This window comes from Chrysemys picta, chromosome 24 (genome assembly GCF_011386835.1).
Source record: "Chrysemys picta bellii isolate R12L10 chromosome 24, ASM1138683v2, whole genome shotgun sequence".
NCBI lineage: Eukaryota > Metazoa > Chordata > Testudines > Emydidae > Chrysemys > Chrysemys picta.
The window spans coordinates 12,309,759-12,328,583 of NC_088814.1; the positions used below are offsets into that span (position 1 = coordinate 12,309,759).

An 18,825-nucleotide genomic window follows, 5' to 3' on the forward strand; every position below is an offset into this window, starting at 1 on the left:
GATGATCCTGCCCTGGCTAGGGGCACTGGCTGACCCAGCAGGCCCTGTCAGGCTGTGACGTGCACGGTCCCTTCTCCTGACCTTCTGTCTGATGCTCCTTCCCCACAGCCGGGGGGGATCCTGGAGGAGAAGGCGCACAGCTCCCTGCTCTGCCAGGAAGGTAGGATCCCAGCGCCTGTGCAGGGTTCAGTGGGTGTCACTAACACGGGGAGTCTCTTGGCTGCGGCACGTCAGTGATGGCTGAGCCACTGGATGGCCCAGCTAGGGGCACAGGAGCCGCCAGGCCGGTCCGGACCAGGGGGCATCCAGGCCAATGTCCTGCCTGGGACAGGGTCCAGGCCCAGCTGCCCGGGGAAGATGCACCCCCTAGTGGGCAGTTATGGAACCGTCTGCCATGGGCCGAAGGCTCGAGCACGTCCGGCTCCTGCTCCCGAGTCTCACTGGGCCCCTGTTGCACCAGCTCCTCTTCCCTGCAGCCTGGGCCCGTGTGTACGATGCTCCCTGCAGAGCTCGTCACACCGGCTCTCTGAGGCCAGGAGAGGGACGGACTCCCACGGGCAGGACCCTCCGCTGAGAACCCCCAACCCTCGCCCTCACGGGCACGTATGTGCCACGGCGGGGGGAGCTTGGGGTTGAGAGAGGGGCTGTGACTGGGCGAGAGCCCCAGATGGTGAGGAATGGAGGGAACTGATTGGCTGGAGGCAGGGGCAGGTGCCAACGGGCCTTTAAGGGTGTGTCTTTGCCTTTGTGTTACACAGCCTCTGAAGAAATCTCCTTACAGCTGCCTGCGAACGTCCTGGCGGGGTCCGAGCGGGCCTATGTGACTGTCCATGGTAAGGAATTCTCCTGCCCCATCCCTGCCAGGGCACGGTGCCCTTCTCCAGCCAGCCCGTCTGTGACCCAGCGCTCTGATCAGAGAGGCTGGGGCATCACGGCTGAAAAAGACCAATGAGATCTTGTGGGTGTCTGGGGCCAGGGCAGGACTGGTCCCTGCAGTCTGTGCTCCAGGGCCTCGTCCCCAGTGAGGGCAATAGACTCCTGCGGTGATGCCATGAAGCTGTGCCAGGACATTGGCATCTTGGCTATTCATCACCAAATATTGGACGAATGGACTATAAGGTGGATAGAAAGCTGGCTAGATTGTTGGGCTCAACGGGTAGTTATCAACAGCTCAATGTCTAGTTGGCATCCAGTATGAGGTGGAGTGCCCCAGGGGTCAGTCCTCAGGCCAGTTTTGTTCAACATCTTTATTAATGATCTGGATGATGGGATGGATTGGACCCTCAGCACGTTCATGGATGACACTAAGCTGTGGGGAGAGGTAGATGCACTGGAGGGTAGGGATAGGGTCCAGAGTGACCTAGACAAATTGGAGGATTGGGCCAAAAGAAATCTGAGGTTCAACAAGGACAAGTGCAGAGTCCTGCACTAAGGAGGGAATGATCCCATGCACCGCTAGAGGCTGGGGACCGACTGGCTAAGCGGCAGTTCTGCAGAAAAGGACCTGGGGATTACAGTGGACGAGAAGCTGGATATGATTCAGCAGTGTCCCCTTGTTGCCAAGAAGGCCAATGGCATATTGGGCTGCATTAGTAAGAGCATTCCCAGCAGATCGAGGGAAGTGATTATTCCCCTCTATTCGGCACTGGTGAGGCCACGTCTGGAGTATTCTGTCCAGTTTTGGGCCCCCCACTACAGAAAGGATGTGGACAAATTGGAGAGTCCAGCAGAGGGCAACGAAAATGATCAGGGGGCTGGGGCACATGACTTATGAGGAGAGGCTGAGGGAACTGGGCTTATTTAGTCTGCAGAGGAGAAGAGTGTGTATGTGGGGGGGGGGGACTTGTTTGCAGCCTTCAACTACCTGAAGGGGGGTTCCAATGAGCATGGAGCTCAGCTGTTCTCAGTGGTGGCAGATGACAGAACAAGGAGCAATGGTCTCAAGTTGCAGTGGGGGAGGTCTAGATTGGATATTAGGAAACACTTTTTCACTAGGAGGGTGGTGAAGCACTGGAATGGGTTATCTAGGGAGGTGGAGGAATCGCCATCCTTAGAGGTTTTTAAGGCCCGGCTTGACAAAGCCCTGGCTGGGATGATTTAGTTGGGGATTGGTCCTGCTTTGAGCAGGGGGTTGGACTAGATGACCTCCTGAGGTCTCTTCCAACCCTAATATTCTATGATTCTATCCATGTAACCCCACCCAGCCTGAATCAAACTGGGGTCTCTGGGCCCCTGCGTGCCAGGGCTCTACAGAAATGGTGTTAGGGACAGGGCAGCTGTTGTGCAGCCTGGTAACTCTCTGCTCCCCCAACTCCCTTGGTGCCTGGAGACATAATGGCCACGGCTCTGCAGAACATAGACCGCCTGCTGGACATGTCCGATGATGACGGAGAGGAGAACATGGTCTGGTTCGCTCCCAACATCTACACTCAACAGTACCTGGAGAAGACAGGGCAGCTGAGCCCGGAGATCAGAGACAAGGCCCAGGGATTCCTCCGGAGAGGTGAGTGTCCTCCCGCCTCTCCACTCCAAGGGCATGGCGGGGCCATGCGAGGGCCCTGTCCATGCCACCTCTGGGGCCCAGGCTCCAATCCAGACCCAGATCAGGGCCTTGGCTGGCTCTGGGGGTCAGGGAATTAGATCCTTGGCCTTTCCTCTCTGGGGCACCAATTCTGAGGCCCAGGACATAAGGACTGTTTGACTCAGGGTTCAGAGAATGGAAGAGGAGCCCTTTCCCCTCTAGGGGGCGCTGGTTGGGATCCGGCCCCAGGTCGGAGCGCTGGAGGGTTTGGAGGATCAGGGCCCTATTCAGCCTTAACTCTGTCCCCCTATTCAAACAGACCCCTGGAATCTCTGAGTCTCAGTGTCATGGGGAAGGGGAGGGCTAGCGGGCCCCACGGGGCGCAGGTGGGTATGGATTCTAGCCCCTGGGGGTGAGCGGATCCAGGACTCGCTGTCTCCCTCCCGTCCCCGCAGGCTACCAGCGCGAGCTGCTCTACAAACACAACGATGGCTCTTACAGCGCCTTTAGGAAGAGCAACGCCACGGGCAACACCTGGTGAGGGGCCGCACGGCACGGGCGAGTCAGGGCTCTGGGTTGGCAGGGCCTACCGGGCTGCAGCCTGACCCCCAGCCCCACTGCTATTCCATTCCTGCTCCCCACACAGCTCTGCCCCACTTACTCACTCCAAACCCCCACCCCATTCCTGTCCTGGGCTCCCCTGACAGCTCTGCTCACCCCCCACAATGCTCACCCCCAGTCCCGTCCCCCACGCACCTCCCTCCTGGCCCGCAGCATCTCCTGCAGATTGTCCCTCTCACGGGGTCTCTCCCCACCCAGGCTGACGGCCTTCGTTCTCAAGTCCTTTGGCCAGGCCAGATCCTACATCTCCATAGACGAGAAGCACCTAGAGGACGCCCTAAGGTGGCTACAGCGCCACCAGCGGAAGACCGGCTGCTTCCGCGGTGTGGGGAAGCTGTTGAACAAGGCCCTGCAGGTGGGAGGCTGGGGGGATGGGTTGATGGGATGGGGGAGGAGGGGACAAGCTGGGGAAGGGGGTGCGGGGCCTCTCATGGCAGCTGGTTGTTGTGACCTGTTTCGGTTTGGGGGATTTCCCTGAGTTTTTAGCAACGGCTGAATGGCTGGAACAGCCGGGGCAGCGGGTTATTGCACCAAACGAGGGAGCAGCCCTGGCCCAGCCCCCGCTGGCTCCTGCACAGCCCGGTCTCCCCGCGGGCACTGAGCAGACCCCGCACCCATTGCCTGGCACGGAGAGCCTGAGGGGCAGGGCTCAGCCCAGCCCTCAAGTCATGTGACTCCCACAACTCCCCATGCAGCTCAGTCAGAAGGGCGGTCACGGTGCATCATGGGAGATGTAGTCCGATGGAGCCAAGTCCATGGAGGAATGGGGGAACGAGGCCGGTGCAGCTGAATGTTCAATGGGTTCACAGTGGAAGGTTTCGGTTCAGGTTGCCAACCCGAGAGGCTGCAATTTGGGCCCCGCCGACCCACAGCAGAATGTTGCGTTTCCATTTTCCCAACAGAAATCGAAATGTTTCAGCAAAAGTAACGTTTTCCCACAGAGTTCTGGTTTTGTGGAAAGTGCATCGACTCTCGAGAAATCATTTCAGCAGGAAATTCCCATCCAGCTCGATTCCTGCCACTGGGACTTTACAGGAGGGGCTGGGGCTGTACCGGCCGTTTAGCAGCTAGAGGGGGGAGACAAAACTTAGGCAAAGTCCAGATTCCCGCACGGGGGGACTATTTAATGAGCAGGAACTCGCCCAGCGAGGGGCGAATCCCTCAGCCTCTGCAGAAACGGCCCCTGGTCTTCACAGGAAATCTGGCAAATGTCAGTTCAAACCAACTTCCCAGCCTCTGGTTCCAGGGGGGCTCAGATAGGGTTTTATACTTGGAGTCCAGTTCTGCCATTGTTAGACGACTTTCCCTTCATCCTCTCCCCTGGTTCTTGTGACGCAGACAGAGAGCAGATGAGCAGAACTCTGAAGTGCAGGCAATGCGATGGTTATTGGGGTTAGTTTCCAGCAAGCATGTGTCTCATAACTCTGACACCTCAGAGCCTTGTTTCCAAATGTCCCATCCCCACCTTCTCAGCAGGCGTATTTATACCTGAAATGCAGGCCCACAGTCCCACCCCTTACAAGTTATGGTCATGTTCCCTTTTGGGGGGTTGTGTGTCTAGGGTCTTTGTCCCACCTCTTTTGTACCCCATGGGAGGGGTAAGGAGTGCTCCGGTCAGGGGCAGGCCTTTCTCTGGCCTTTAGTGTTTTATACCTTCCCCCAGTCCCTCCTTGCCCCTCCCAACTGGTTGCTTGACCTTGCCTTGAGATAGGAGTGGAGGCAGTCTTAAAGAGTGCGCTCAGATATTACACTCCCACCCAGTGGCGTAGCCAGCTTTTAAGAGGAGGGGAAGCAAAGATAAAAAAGGCACCCCCCCTTGGCTCCTCCTCTGGCCACACCCCATTGGCTCCTCCTCCGGCCGCACCGACCCTCCCCCTCCATGGCTCCTCTGGCCCTGCCGTGCCACCCCCGTGGCCCTCCCCGCTCCTCCGGCCACCATGCTGCGCCCCCCCCCCCCACTCCTCCGACCGCGCCCGCCGCCCCCCCCATGGCAGTGGGCCGCACTGCGGGCCGCCAACCTGGGTCCCCCCTCGCTCCTCTGGCCGCTTTTGGAAAGGCGAGGGAAGCGGCTGCTTTCCCTGCACCCCGCTAGCTACGCTAGTGCTCCCACCATGCCCGGTAACATTTAACTGCTCGTAGCTGTTCCCATTATACTAACAAACCCAGCTGGGAGTGGCCAGGCAGCAGCAACATGCACAGTGTCTTTGTCCTTTTTTCACACAGATTAGTAAGAATCAAACAGACAAGCAAAACCCAAAATACTATCTCAGGTGAAAATACAGGCCTGACTCCTACATTGGCACTAGCACAGCCCTGGCAATGCAGCCGCTACCGCCTCTCTTGAAGTAGCCTGTGGAACTCACTGCCACCGTGTGGCCTCCCTGGCTGCTACAACTGGGGCAGCTGCTTGGGACCCAGATGGGCCTGACAGGACCCAGCAGGAGGCGGGACCCAAACCCAGCCACCTGGCGCGCTGGAGCCGGTTCTTTTCTGGCCTAATGGGCCTGTCCTGGGCAGCGGCTCACCTGCTCCTGGCAACGTGCCCCGTAGCTCGGTCTGAGCCGACTCCCGATGTCTCCATCCCCGTCAGGGCGGCGTGGTGGACGAGCTCTCTCTCTCGGCTTACATCATGGTGGTGCTGCTGGAGCTGGGGCAGCCGCTCACGGTGAGGCCAAGCCCGGCTGTCCCAGGGGAGGGGCCGGCAGGATTCGGGGCGGGGGTCAGGGTGCTGTGGGGGCAGTGGAGAGGCGGGTTGGTGGGGGGAGGGGAAGTTGACAGGTCGGGGGGAGGGGTTGGTACCAAGGCGGGGGTCAGGGTGCTGTGGGGGGCTGTGGAGAGGCGGGTTGGTAGGGGGAGGGGAAGTTGACAGGTCGTGGGGGTTGGTACCAAGGCGGGGGTCAGGGTGCTGTGGGTAGTTGGGTTGGGGTCAGGGTCGGAGGAAGATTCAGCAGGTTGGGGAGGGGCCGTGCTGTTTTGGTGTCTAGCGCTCGGGGGAGGGGGTCTGGCGAGGCTTGTGGGGTGCAGGGTGCGGGTGGCGGTGGGGGCAGGGTCGGGGGAGGTGATGACAGGGTGGCGGGAGGGGGTATTAGGGCCCCATGGGGTGGTTGTCGTGGGACACACCCAGGCGCGGGGCATCTCCTCTGGCCGGTTCAGCATGACGGGGAGTCTGTTCGGTGTCTCCCCCGTCCCAGGACCCCATGGTGACCAGGGCCCTCCAGTGCCTCCGGAAGTCGAGCACCAGTGACCTCTACACGCAGGCGCTGCTGGCCTACGCCTTCGGGCTGGCGGGGAGCACTGAGCTGCGGGACGCTCTTCTGCAGCGCCTGGCCCAGCACAGCGTCAGCGCCGGTACCGGCAGCACCTCGCTCTAGTGCTCCCCTCGCTGCCGGCCTCTAGACACAGGGCAGGGCCAGCTGCCCCCCACGGCCCTGCCCACCCAGGTGCCCCCCTGCCCCGGGGCCTCCTCAGCCTGGCAGGGGAGCTGGGTCTCTGTGGCCCAGTCAGTCCGTGGTCTCTGCTGAGGCTGCCAGCGAGGGGCCGACGCGCTGGGCTCTGTCGTGGGGACACTTCTCCCCTCAGAGCTGGAGTGAGATCGTCCCGCCATTTCCCAGGGCCCAGCGCACGGAGCGAAGGGGGACGAGGCTGGGTCGCTGCCAGCCTGGGGGGATTGGAACTGAGAACCTAGAGGGGTAAAGCGCCATGTACGAACCCAGTCCTCTAACGCACCCAGGGCCAGGAGCGTGAAGGGGTCCAGTGGGCTCAGAGCCTGTGGGGCAGGGCCTTGCGTAGGCAGCTCCCAAGGGGAACGGGCCGTAACCGAGCCCTGGGGAGATGCCAGAGGATCCCAGCCCCCATCCTGTGTTGGAGACATCCCAGCTGGGGAGTCCCTGCCCAAGGTTTCTCTGCTTGGCCCGGCTAATACTGGGAGGGGAACGGGCAGCACTGGGCTGGTGGCCGGCTAGGCCCTGCCGTCTCTGTGTGTGGGAGTTGGGCAGGGGAGGAGGCCTTGGGGGTTCACCCTTGTCTGCACCCTGTGTCCCCATGTTCCTGCTGGGAGGCTGCCTGTCCCCCAGCTCCAGTTCCCCTAGCCTGTCCCTGCACAGATGCTCTTGGGTTTGTTCCACTCCCAGCCCAGCCACGGTGTGAGCGATGCAGCCTGGGGCCAGCTCCCCATAGGGCGGGAGGTCCCATGGGAGGCCCTAGGCCCACTGGGAGTGCAGCTGGGGACGCAGGAGGTGGCGCTGCCCCACGTCGGTGCTGAGCTGAAGGAGCCATCGGCATGGGGCCCAGGTTGGGTCCCTCACACTCGTCATGACCACGCCCCAGTGATCTCTGCGCGTCTCCTCGGCGCCGTTTGAGCTCAGACTGAGCTGTGCTGGGAGCTGAGGCCTGGCGTGCTCGGTTCCTGCCAGGCCCTGGGGAGACGTCCCCCACAGAGAGGAGCCACCTGCGTGGTCTGGGCGGCTCTGTCATGTCTCGGCTCAGGTGAAAAGTCCCTTCTCTCCAAGCCCAGCGCGGTGGCTGCAGCTGGTGCCCGCGAGTTGTGTGTGTCACCTCCTGCCCCGCCCCGAGGCGGGAAAAGTGTTGGGTGCAATACCTGGCCCCTGCCCCCGGGAGAGGAGGCTCTGCTCCTGGGGGCATTGGGGGGCCACACTGGGATAAAACAGGCCATAGGTTACAGGAACCGTCTGCAAGGTCCCAAGACCCCGTGACCCAGTGGAGCTCAGCTTGTAGCTTGGGCAGCAGAGGTTCAGGGGTTTCGAGACAGACATCCAGGGTTCAGTCCCTGCTGATGACCCACCCAGGGGTGTTGTGTTACACTTGTGTAGCCCTCCTGTGCGCTGTGAATCAGCTGCCGTGTCCTGCCCCAGAGGTGGCTGCATTCAGTGGGGAGCAGGAGTCCCACTGGCCTGGGAAGCCACTGGGGCCCCTTTGGAAAGCAAACAGGTGACGCACTGTGTTGTAACTGCAGCCGTGGGGCTGCCCTTTCCTCGGCCCCTCTCCTAGGGGGACAGCTGCACTGGCAGAGGAAGGTGAAGGCCCTGCCCAGCCCCTACGGGAACCAGGCCCCGTCGGCGGAGGTGGAGATGACGGCTTACGTGCTCCTGGCCTATCTCTCCCTGCCCAATGTGTCTGCTGCCGACGTGGCAACCGCCGCCCAGATCGTCCGCTGGCTCAGCAAGCAGCAGAAACCCTTTGGGGGCTTTGCCTCCATGCAGGTAACACCCCTGCCCTCGGGGCAAACCAGCGCTGGGGGCCGGGTGCAGGAAGGGGTCAGGATCCCCCCGGGGGCAGCATCTCCGCAGCTGAACTGGGGCCCGTCCTGGGTGCAGAGACCCCTGCCCTCAGGGGCTGGGAGCCGGGGTCTCGGTGTCAGCGCCCCGGCGGCTCCCGATCCTGCTGCAGTGAGTCTGAGCCGGGCTCCTCTCCCCAGAGTGTGACAGCAGCTCGGTGACTCTCCTCCCCAGGACACGGTGGTGGCCCTGCAGGCCCTGGCCAAATACGCAGCCCTGACATACAGCGCGAGCAGGGCTGTGTCGGTGACGGTGAGCTCCCAGGCTGGGGCCCGGCAGCAATTCCACGTGGAGAACGCCAACCGGCTGGTGCTGCAGCGAGCGGCCCTGCAGGAGATCCCCGGGCAGTACACGGTGCGGGCCAGCGGCAAGGACTGTGTCTTTGTGCAGGTGAGTGCAGGAGCCCCTGGGGACCAGCCGGCCCAGCGGTGATTGGCTGTGCCCTTGCCCTGCCCCACGGCGCCTGGCTCTGGGCCCAGGCTCTGATCTGCTGTGGCGGAGGCAGCAGGCTCTGCCCCAACCCTCTTGCTTGTCTCCCAGCTGACTCTGCGCTACAACGTGCCGCCCCCAAAGAGCGCCGCGACCTTTGACCTGCGGGTGGAGACAGAGCCGAAGGAGTGCACCGAGACCGCCAGATCCCGCTTCAGCCTCGTGCTGCACGCCCGGTACGAGCCCAAGCCCCCCACCCCCACTGGGTCAGAGCGCCCAGGGGCAGGGGCAGGCCCCAGGCAGCGGGGAAATGGCCGGGGCAGAGCCACCCCACTGCCGGGCCGGGGCGGGGCAGGAATCGATCGCCGGGGGAGCCATCCCCCCACAGGGCTCGGGGCAGAGGCAGGGGCCCCTTGGAATGTGCCAGGGACTAAAGGGCTGGTCCCGGGGCTGATCTAATGGACAGTCGGCTCCCAAGGAGCTCCTGGCACCGGGTCCCTTGCCTGGGGAGCTCAGGGCTGTCCGGGGGCTAGCGGGGATCACAGCCCAGAGCAGGCAGAGGGCATTAGAGACGCCTGCAGGGCCGAGAAGATGGGAGGCGTCCCCTCCCCCTCCATCCCCCTGGGGTCTGTATCCAGGGCAAACCCCGACCTCAGCGCACGGCTCCTGTTGCAGGTACAGCGGGGAGCGCCCAGCCTCCAACATGGCCATCATCGAGGTCAAGCTGCCGTCCGGCTACACCCCTGTCAAGAGCTCCCTGCGGCAGGTGAGCTTCCCAGGGAGGAGAACAGGCCGGGCCAGTCACACAGCATGAAACCAGGGGCTGATCCATGGGGGAGAGCCCAGACCCCCAGGAGAACACAGATTGCAGCTCTGACCCCCAGGGGGAGCTCCTCCTGCAGAGCCCTGCCCCCTGCAGTGGGGCACTGTGCAGCCCTGGGTCTACCATCCAGTCACTGAGCAGGTCCTGACCCTGCTTAGCTCCCCCTACAACACAACGCCCATTTCTAGACTCCCACCCCTCCCCCAGCAGACACCCAGTGCTCAGCTGTGACTGACATGGGGGGTGACAGCCAGGCCCCTCTGCCACGGGGGCGTTTGGTGCCCCATGTCCCAGCCCCCAGCAGAGCAGTGACTCCGGCCCCAGCCCCTCCGTTCCTGGCTCAGCTGTTTCCTCCCTCTGCTCCTAGCTGGAGAAGCAGCCTTTGGTGAAGAGGCTGGAGGTGCAGAACGACCAGGTGACGCTCTATCTGGACCAGGTGAGTGCAGGCGGCTCCAGGCTCTGGGGGCCTGGTGTTAGGGTTACCATATTTAGTGCCTCCAAAAGGAGGACACTTTAAAGGGGCCCCAGCCCCGCCCCCAGCCCCGCCCCAACCCCTCCCCCTCCCCAAAGTCTCCGCCCCCTCCCCTGCTTCCCGCGAACATTTGAGTCGCGGGAAGCCTGAAGCAGGTAAGGGGGGGTGTGTGTGTGAGGGTGTGTGTGTGTGAGGGGGTGTGTGTGGGGGGGGGGGGAGGAGGCGCGGCCCACCCCCGGCACCGCAGGTCCCCAGCCCGTCCCCCGAACCCCCGGCCCGGCCTGGCACCGCCGGCCGAGCTCCCGGCCCGGCACCCGGCCCCCCCGAGCACCGCCGGCACCCGGCCCGGCACCGGACCCCCCCGAGCACCGCCGGCACCCGGCCCGGCACCCGAGCCGCCGGCCGAGCCGCCCGGCCCCGGGCCCCCCCCCCGAGCACCGCCGGCCGAGCCGCCCGGCCCCGGGCCCCCCCCCCGAGCACCGCCGGCCGAGCCGCCCGGCCCCGGCCCCCCCCGAGCACCGCCGGCCGAGCCGCCCGGCCCCGGCCCCCCCCCCCCGAGCACCGCCGGCCGAGCCGCCCGGCCCCGGGCCCCCCCCGAGCACCGCCGGCCGAGCCCCCGGCCCGGCACCCGAGCCGCCGGCCGAGCCGCCCGGCCCCGGGCCCCCCCGAGCACCGCCGGCCGAGCCCCCGGCCCGGCACCGCCGGCAGGCCCCCGAGCCCCCGGCCAGGCACCCGAGCCACCGACCGCATGTCCGATTTTCCCGGACATGTCCGGCTTTTTGGGATTTCCCCCCGGACGGGGATTTGGAGTCCAAAAAGCCGGACATGTCCGGGAAAATCCGGACGTATGGTAACCCTACCTGGTGTGAATGGGGAGGGCGTGTCCTACCCTGGCTCCACCCCCATTACGGTTGCTCTCGTGGGCTCTGTGTCACACGCACCGCATGGGGTCACTGAAATCTCCCCTGGTTCCAAGTGACCCATTTCCATAAAGGATGGGAAGATGGGACCAGACTCAGCCAAACCCCAGGGAGGGCCGTGAACGGAGCGACGGGGAGCTCAGGGTTGGGGAGCTGGAGCTGGGCCCTGAGTGTGATGAAAGGGGGTCATATTTTGCACGGGGGTGGAACAGGGATTTGGGGGGAGCATTTTCTCATTGCTCCAGGCCGCAGGGGCAGGGGGAAGTGGCTAGGCCAGTGCGAGCCTCGGGGAGGAGGGGGTTCGAGCTGCCAGTGCAGACGTTCAGCCCAGGCGCTCGCTCTGTCGCTCTCTCGGTAGCTGACGAAGGAGGCGGCGAGTTTCACCTTCTCCCTGGAGCAGGATTTCCCTATGAAGAATCTCAGAGCAGCCCCAGTGAGACTGTATGATTACTATGAGACGGGTGAGTCTCGCCCGGGATCCGCCACCTTTATAGCCGCTTTCCTGGGCTCTGGGGCACAGTCAGTGCCTGGATAGAGGGTGGTGCCATTGCAATCCCCCCTGCTCCGTGTCACCCGTGTCCATGGCTGATCTCGGCCCCGTGCTCGGGCCTGGCCCAACACTTGGGCAGAGGCTGGCAGCCGACCCGCCGTGGGCCTGCGGGGGTCAAGCTGGAGACACCTGCTGGTGGCGTGTTCCCAGGTTTGATCTGTGGAGTCGGCTCACCTGGCGGGACACGGCAGCCATGTGCTCGTCGGGCTAGTGGGGCACATGGGGCTGGTGTAACTGGAGCCGTCCCAGCAGGAATGGCCAGAGCAGGTGTGGCCCTCCTCTCCAGGGCCCCCCACATTTCCCCTGCAATGCAGTTCCTTAGACTCCCCCAGAATCCTGTGTGCTGGGCCAGGAGGTGGCAGGACGGTTCCCCTGGTGCCTGGAGGGGTCCTTGACAAGCCTGAGAGTTCACAGCCCCACTCAGACAGCTGAGGTTAACCCCCCTCCCCTGCCACTAACAGGTCAGACTTATAGGTGGGCTCCCCTGTGGCTGGGGTAACTCTGCCTGTGTGGGATTGAGAGGTGGGGGGCTCTGAGCCCCCCCCCCCCCCCCCAGTCTCTCCTGCAGTCATTACTTTCATGGTGCACGGCCCTTGTTGTTGCAGATGAACACACAGAGGCTGAGTACAGCGCCCCCTGCAGCTCAGGTAGGTGTGACACCCCCCCACTGAGGGCTTTATTGTCAGTGGAAACGCAGCCTTTCGCTGGCATGTCCGTGGCCTCCGAGAGCACAGGGACGGGGCAGAGAGCAAGAGGCCCTGCAGGCAAGCTCTGACCGGAGCATGGAAGGGCCATGGGGTGGGGGTGGGTGAGACGAGTGCTCGTCTCTGAGGGGATGCAGGGACCCCCCCCCAAGATCTGGGAGAAGGAAGGGGTGTCAGTCAATGCTGCCTAATGGGGGTGGGGGGAGCTAGGAGAAGGCCTGGAACTGAGCAAAGGGATGTCCTTGACTGAATCCCCAAGGAACCCGCCTGGCCCAGAGCAGTGGGGCGGTGGAATTGTCTGCAGGATGTGGGGCCCAGGAATCCAGGCTGTGCTGTAGGGAGCAGTGCCCCCCCACCATGGGGCTGGGATTGGAGGAGCCCACGGAGCGGGTTTCCCCGTGTTCTTCTTTGAGTGATTGCTCATATCAATTCCAGTTAGGTGTGTGCGCATGCTGCGTGCACGGATGTCAGAAACTTTTTCCCTAGCAGCTACCTGTCGGGCCGGCTGGGGAGCCCCCTGGAGTGGCGCCGAATTGGCGATCTATTTAAGCCCCTGCCGGTCCGACCCCCCTTCAGTTCCTTCTTGCGGCCTGTGAAGGTTGTTGGAACAGTGGTCTCTTGTCTTTTCAAAGCAACAGAGGGTCCTGTGGCATGTTTAAGACTAACAGAAGTATTGGGAGCATAAGCTTTCATGGGTAAGAACCTCACTTCTTCAGATGCAACACTTGTCTTTTCAAGTGTTCCACTTATCTCTAGCGTTCTCTTATCTTAGTTGTAAATAGTTAATAGTTACTAGGTGTTAATTGTTCTTTTATAGTATTAGGTGTAGTTTAGCTGTTGAGGGCGGTCTTGCGAACGACTGCCCTGGGGGGCCCTGGGGCATGCCCTCTCAGGGCTTCAAGCCTTGAAAGTCTTACAGCAGGCCCATGCCTTCGGGCTACCCCCATGATTCCTGTCTCAGGTGTCTGGGAGAGGGCCATCAAGCAGACAAGTGCAGAATTTGTAAAGCGTTCAAACCTCGAACACGTAAAGAGAGGGAGTTCCATCTTATGCAACTCCTCATGGAGTCAGCCCTGCGGCCCTCTCAAGACGTAAGCCCCAATACCGGATTTATAATGGTGCCAGTGGCGCCGTGGCGCCGGGCCCACGGTCGAAAGGAGCCCCCCTGCTCTCTCCTGTGGGGTCAGAACTTGACCTATGAGGGAAGATTGAAAGAATTAGGTTTGTTTAGTGTGGAAAAGAAAACACTGAGAGGAGACATAACAGTTTTCAAATACCTAACAGGTTGTTACAAGGAGGAGGGAGAAGAATTGTTCTCCTTAACCTCTGATGATAGGACAAGAAGCAATGGGCTTAAATTGCAGCAAGGGAGGTTTAGGTTGGACATTAGGAAAAAATCCTAATCATCAGGGTGGTTAGGCACTGGAATAAATTGCCTGGGGAGGTTGTGGAATCTCCATCATTGGAGATTGTTCAGAGCAGGTTAGAGAAACACCTGTCAGGGATGTTCTTGATGGTGCTTGGTCCTGCCATGAGTGCAGGGGCCTGCACTTGATGACATCTCGAGGTCCTTTCCAGTCCTATGATTCTGTCATGGGTTAAGTGATGCTTTTTGTTAAGATGGCTGGTGCTAGTAGCTGGGTATGGCTCTGTTTTTTGCCCCCTTCCTCTGCCTGCACAGTTCTCAGCTCTCGGATACCACTGCTTCTGTAGGCCACGCAGCAGGCTGCACAGCCTTTAGAATTGCTTTTCCCCCTGCCCTGGGTCTGAGCTGTGTTGGGGGCAGGGGAGTGAGATGAAAACTCCACGGTGTTTGGGTGAGGGCAGAAAGGGAATGGCAGCAGTAGGAGGCAGAAGAGAGCAAATTGCATGGAAAAGAGGGGAAATGTTTGACTGGGCGTCATGGGTCTGAAAGGCAGCGGGCCTAGGGTTTAGGCTGTGATACCTCAGACCACTTCAATCTCTCCATTCCTGAGGAGAGCCCTGTTGGGTCATACATATAAAATCAAAAGATCCTAGAAGGAGCCTGGCATGTGGTTGAAACTTGCCCGTAGCTCAATGTTATTAGTTTTACAGTAGCGACTGGAGGTGCAAACTGAGACCAGAGCCCCAGAGTCCTTGATTTCAATGGGGCTTCTTAGAGTCTAAAGCATGTTAAGCATGTGCTTATGTTTCCTTGGATTGGGGTTAGCGAGCTCAGTACCTTGCTGGTCTGAGCTCTTATTCTGGGTGAGCTGAGAAGTTGGGAAATGTCTGTAGATCTTAGGAGAGCTGTTAAAGCAGAACTGCAAAGAAACTGGAGGGATTTGACACTTTATATGGCATAGTGTATGGATGCAGTTGCTTAAGGGATACTAAACATCACACTTCAGGGCTTAAACCAATCTCTAATTATTAGAGATCATGGCAGGATGTGGGGAAGGGCTGATTATTCCACATCTGCCTATTGAAGGCTATTAAACCTTCTTTTGAAACCTCTGATACTAGCCACTATCAGAGACATGATACTGCACTAGATGGAGCTCAGGTCTGATCCAATCTGGCAATTTCTATGTGTTTATCCAGTATTTCATAAAAAGACCGGTGAATCCAAATGCTTCTGCAGACCAAATTCCTTCTAAAGAGAGAATGTGAACCAGTGGGTGCTGCCCCATTCCAAACGGAGTGACCGTAGGCACTTATCGGCCAGAGAGGGGGTGCTCGTGACAGGCGGGTGTCGAGGCCGTTACACTGAAAACTGAAATCTGAAGTCAGATTTGATTCAGGTCTCTCTTAAACAGCTATAAACAGATGCAAATCTAGAGGAACTGCATTGAAATCCCCTGGAGTTCCATCTATGTAAAACCTGTGCAAACCAGATCATAATAATCATAATAATAATAAAAACCTCAACCACAACAATACACTCCACTGTACAGAGCTTTCTCCATGGGGTACTCCTGGGGGAATTCTGCAACAAAACAATATTTTTAAATTCTGCGTATTTAATTTGTCAAAATATCACTATATAATCAGACCGGTTTCAATTATTTTGGTAATTTTTCAAAATACCTGCCAGCCACAGGGCCCCCCTGGCCCAGACACCTGCACCCCCTCCCATCCCCCAGAGCCCAGCTGCAGCCTTCCAAGCCCAGACACTCACACCCCTCCCTTTCCAAAGTCCAGGGAGCCAGAGGGAGAAACAACCTGATGCTGGGCCCTGTGCTTGTATGGAGTTTCCTGCATGTCACCTCCTCCTTTCAGGGTGTGCCAGGAACCCTTCATCTCCATTTCCCTACCCTGGCAGCATCTCCTATGTGCAAGCTGGGAGCTGGACTCTGCTGGGTCCAGCGGCCCCTAGTGGCAGCCAGCAGCTCTGCAATGCCAAATCTGGGGGAAAGGGAGGAAATTCTGCACAGAATATTAATGTGGTTTGAATTCTGCACTGTGCAATGGTACAGAATTCCCCCAGGAACAATGGGGAGAAGAAGTGAGAACAAATAATCATGTCACTTAATACACTGCTGGTCGATGCTCAGATATTATGGTGATGTAAGTCTATATAGACTAGAATCAGAAATTGGAGCTTTATTTTGGGCCACCTTCCACCCAAATGTGGAAGATCAATGATCCTTGTGCAAGAAAACAGGAATAGAAATAGTGGGCATGTGAGTAAAAATCTCTTCTCGCACCCCCGCTCCCAACAGAACAATAGATCTGAGGGCAATTAGTCTGTACCCAAAATGTCTGTCTGCAACGTGAGTCTTAGTTACTTAATTGTGCGATTCTGTCATCAAGAGATCTGATGGTGGTGTGCTGAGGTCACTGCCTTTCATGCTGATAATATTAACTCCTTGTTTCCTTGTACTCCCCTATTAATCTGTCTGTGTCCAGCTGTTCCCTCTTGACATATTTAAGCCATGTCCTCCTCATATTTACAGCACTACGCCCTGACTAAAGAATGAATTTTCTGAGAATTTGCTAGTGAATCTGTTAATTAATTTCTGAATTAAAATTAATTTTAAAAATATGTCCTTTAAAAATTTAACACAGTGTCAATCCATTTATTTCTCCCTAAATAACCCAACCCAGGTCCTCCCTATTTCACTGGAAATGACCAAAGAACTAAGTCTTGGGTGGATCTGGGGCAGTGGGTGGTTTTTGAAAAGAACTTTTTAGGTCTTTTTCCCTGTTATTTTACTTAACTGAAAATGTCCCCTTCACAGCAAGATGTATTAACAAACCACTATTGATAGTGTCATAGTCTTTGAAACAATTCACATAGTAATTTATTTCGAAATCACTGTGCATGCAAGCTCGTTTTCATTAGTACTGTCTAAAGGGTTGCCACTTTTCCCAAGGGCAGGACACACAGCCTCAAATGCTCTGGGACTGGCTGGTGGAGCTCCAGCACCCCCTGTGTCCCATTGTGAGCTCCTCTAGCAACTCCACCTTAGTTCAGACTCCCGGGGAGATTTTACCTTCCTATGGGGTGATGCAACCCAGCAAGTGTTTACAGTGACCCGGGGCAGCCTTTTCAAAGCAAGGTAGCACTTCATAGTCACCTGGAGTTTTGCATGAGCAAGTCCCAAGGCTAGCAGAGGAAAACCAAGCTTAAGAGAAAGTGAAGTGTAATAATAAAATCCGGCAGGCCATAAAAGGATTTGAAGAGCAATTAGCAAAAGACACAAAAACAGAAAGTTGTTTTTAAGTACCTCAGCAGCAGGAAGCCTGTTAAACAACCAATGGACAATTGAGGTGCTAAAGGATCACTCAAGGAAGATAAGGTCATTGTGAAGAATCTCAATGAACTTTTTGCATTGGTCTTTACTGCAGGACCAGATGGTATTCACGCACAAGTTCTGAAGGAACTCAAATATGAAATTTGCACAACTACTAACTGTGGTATGTAACCTATCCCTGAAATCAGCCTCTGTACCAGATGACTGCAGGAAAATTAATATAACCCTGATTTCAAAAAATGATAGAGATGATCCTAGCAATTACAACAGTAAGTTTAATTTCATTACCAGGCAAATTGGTTGAAACTATAGCAAAGAACAGAATTATCAGATACATAGATAAACATGATTTTTGAGGGAAGAGTCAACATGGTTTTTATAAAGGGAAATCATGCCTCACCAATCTATTAGGATTCTTGGAGCGGGGTCAGCAAACCTGTAGACAAGGGTGATCCAATGGATATAGTGTACCCGGACTTTCCAAAAACCTTTGACCAAGCCCATCACCAAAGGCTCTTAAGCGAACTAAGCAGTCATGGGGTAAGAGGGAAGGTTCTGTCATGGATCAGTAGCTGGTTAAAAGACAGGAAACAAAGGGTACGAATAAATGGCCAGCTTTCACAATGGTGAGAGGTAAACAACGGGGCTCCATAAAGAACTGTATTAAACATATTAATAAATTATCTGGGAAAAGGGGTAAAGAGGGACGTTTCAAAGCTTGCAGATGATACAAAACTACTCAAGATAGTTAAGTCCAAACCTGACTGCAGAGAGTTAAAGAGGGACCTCACAAAACTGGACGATCAGCCAAGGAAATGACAGATGAAATTCAGTGTTGATAATGCAAAGTAATGCACATTAGAAAACATAATCCTAACTAGACATACAAAATGATGGGTCTAAATTAGCTGTTACCACTCAAGAAAGAGATCTTGGGAGTCAGTGTGGACAATTCTCTGAAAACTAAGTGACGTGGTGGTTCAAAAAGCCAACTTAATGTTAGGAACCATTAGGAAAGGGATAAATAATAAGAAAGAAAAGATCATATTGCCTGTATATAAATACATTGTATCCTCAGTCCCTGAATACTTTGTGCAGTTCTGGTTGCCCTATCTAAAAAAAAAAAGATATATTAGAATTGAAAAAGTCCAGAGAAGCGAAATAAAAATGTCCAGCATTCAAGCTTTATTTTTTTTTTTTGAGAAAAAGCTGAAATTTTCTGCTAAAATGGTTAATACATAAGAATTTATGTGTATGTGTGTAAAAACTCCATAGGCAAGGGGAACATGTTCCGAAAGTTTTAATGGTGAATCGTTCTTCTTCAGAGAATTGCAGCCTTTCAAAATGGCCACCAGCTCTCATAATTGTTGACAGGAATGCGGCTAAAGCTGCCTTTAAGGAAAGACATCCTCTTTCAATATGAACACCTCTGCCATTATTTCCAAAGCAGTAAAGTCAAGCTGCCCTCACAGAAGCTGGTAGTCCATGTCCGCACAGAGAGCCGTCCTTGAGAATAGAAGATGCAAGCTGTTTTGAAAGAGGGCAGTTCCTCTTGGTATCTTCTGAAGAAGAATTTTACTCTGGAAATATTTTGATTCAAATTGAGGGCTAGGGACAGAGCATCTTTTGGGGAGAGAGAGTCACCAGCTTTCAAACTCGCTTCTACTTTGGTCCACAATCCCTTGGATGTGTTAACATTCTGGGAATGTGGTCAAGCACATCTTCTTTCCCAGGCTAGATTTGGGAAGATGTGTGGATGAGCTGATGCCT

The 18,825-nt window shown here is 57.2% G+C and overlaps 1 protein-coding gene across 1 annotated transcript in view; it reads left to right on the forward strand.

The window, feature by feature from the left end:
- LOC101952392 (alpha-2-macroglobulin-like protein 1) overlaps positions 1-18,825 on the forward strand; it is a 99,116-nt gene that overhangs the window by 71,155 nt on the left and 9,136 nt on the right. Inside the window, exons 22-36 of the mRNA XM_065577453.1 lie at positions 109-160; positions 759-833; positions 2,330-2,503; positions 2,977-3,058; positions 3,341-3,497; positions 5,733-5,807; positions 6,334-6,490; positions 8,150-8,361; positions 8,611-8,826; positions 8,977-9,101; positions 9,541-9,631; positions 10,056-10,124; positions 11,439-11,541; positions 12,236-12,277; positions 17,150-17,218. Of these exons, the coding sequence (XP_065433525.1) occupies positions 109-160; positions 759-833; positions 2,330-2,503; positions 2,977-3,058; positions 3,341-3,497; positions 5,733-5,807; positions 6,334-6,490; positions 8,150-8,361; positions 8,611-8,826; positions 8,977-9,101; positions 9,541-9,631; positions 10,056-10,124; positions 11,439-11,541; positions 12,236-12,277; positions 17,150-17,218 (1,699 nt within the window). The remainder of the gene's footprint in view (positions 1-108; positions 161-758; positions 834-2,329; positions 2,504-2,976; positions 3,059-3,340; positions 3,498-5,732; positions 5,808-6,333; positions 6,491-8,149; positions 8,362-8,610; positions 8,827-8,976; positions 9,102-9,540; positions 9,632-10,055; positions 10,125-11,438; positions 11,542-12,235; positions 12,278-17,149; positions 17,219-18,825) is intronic.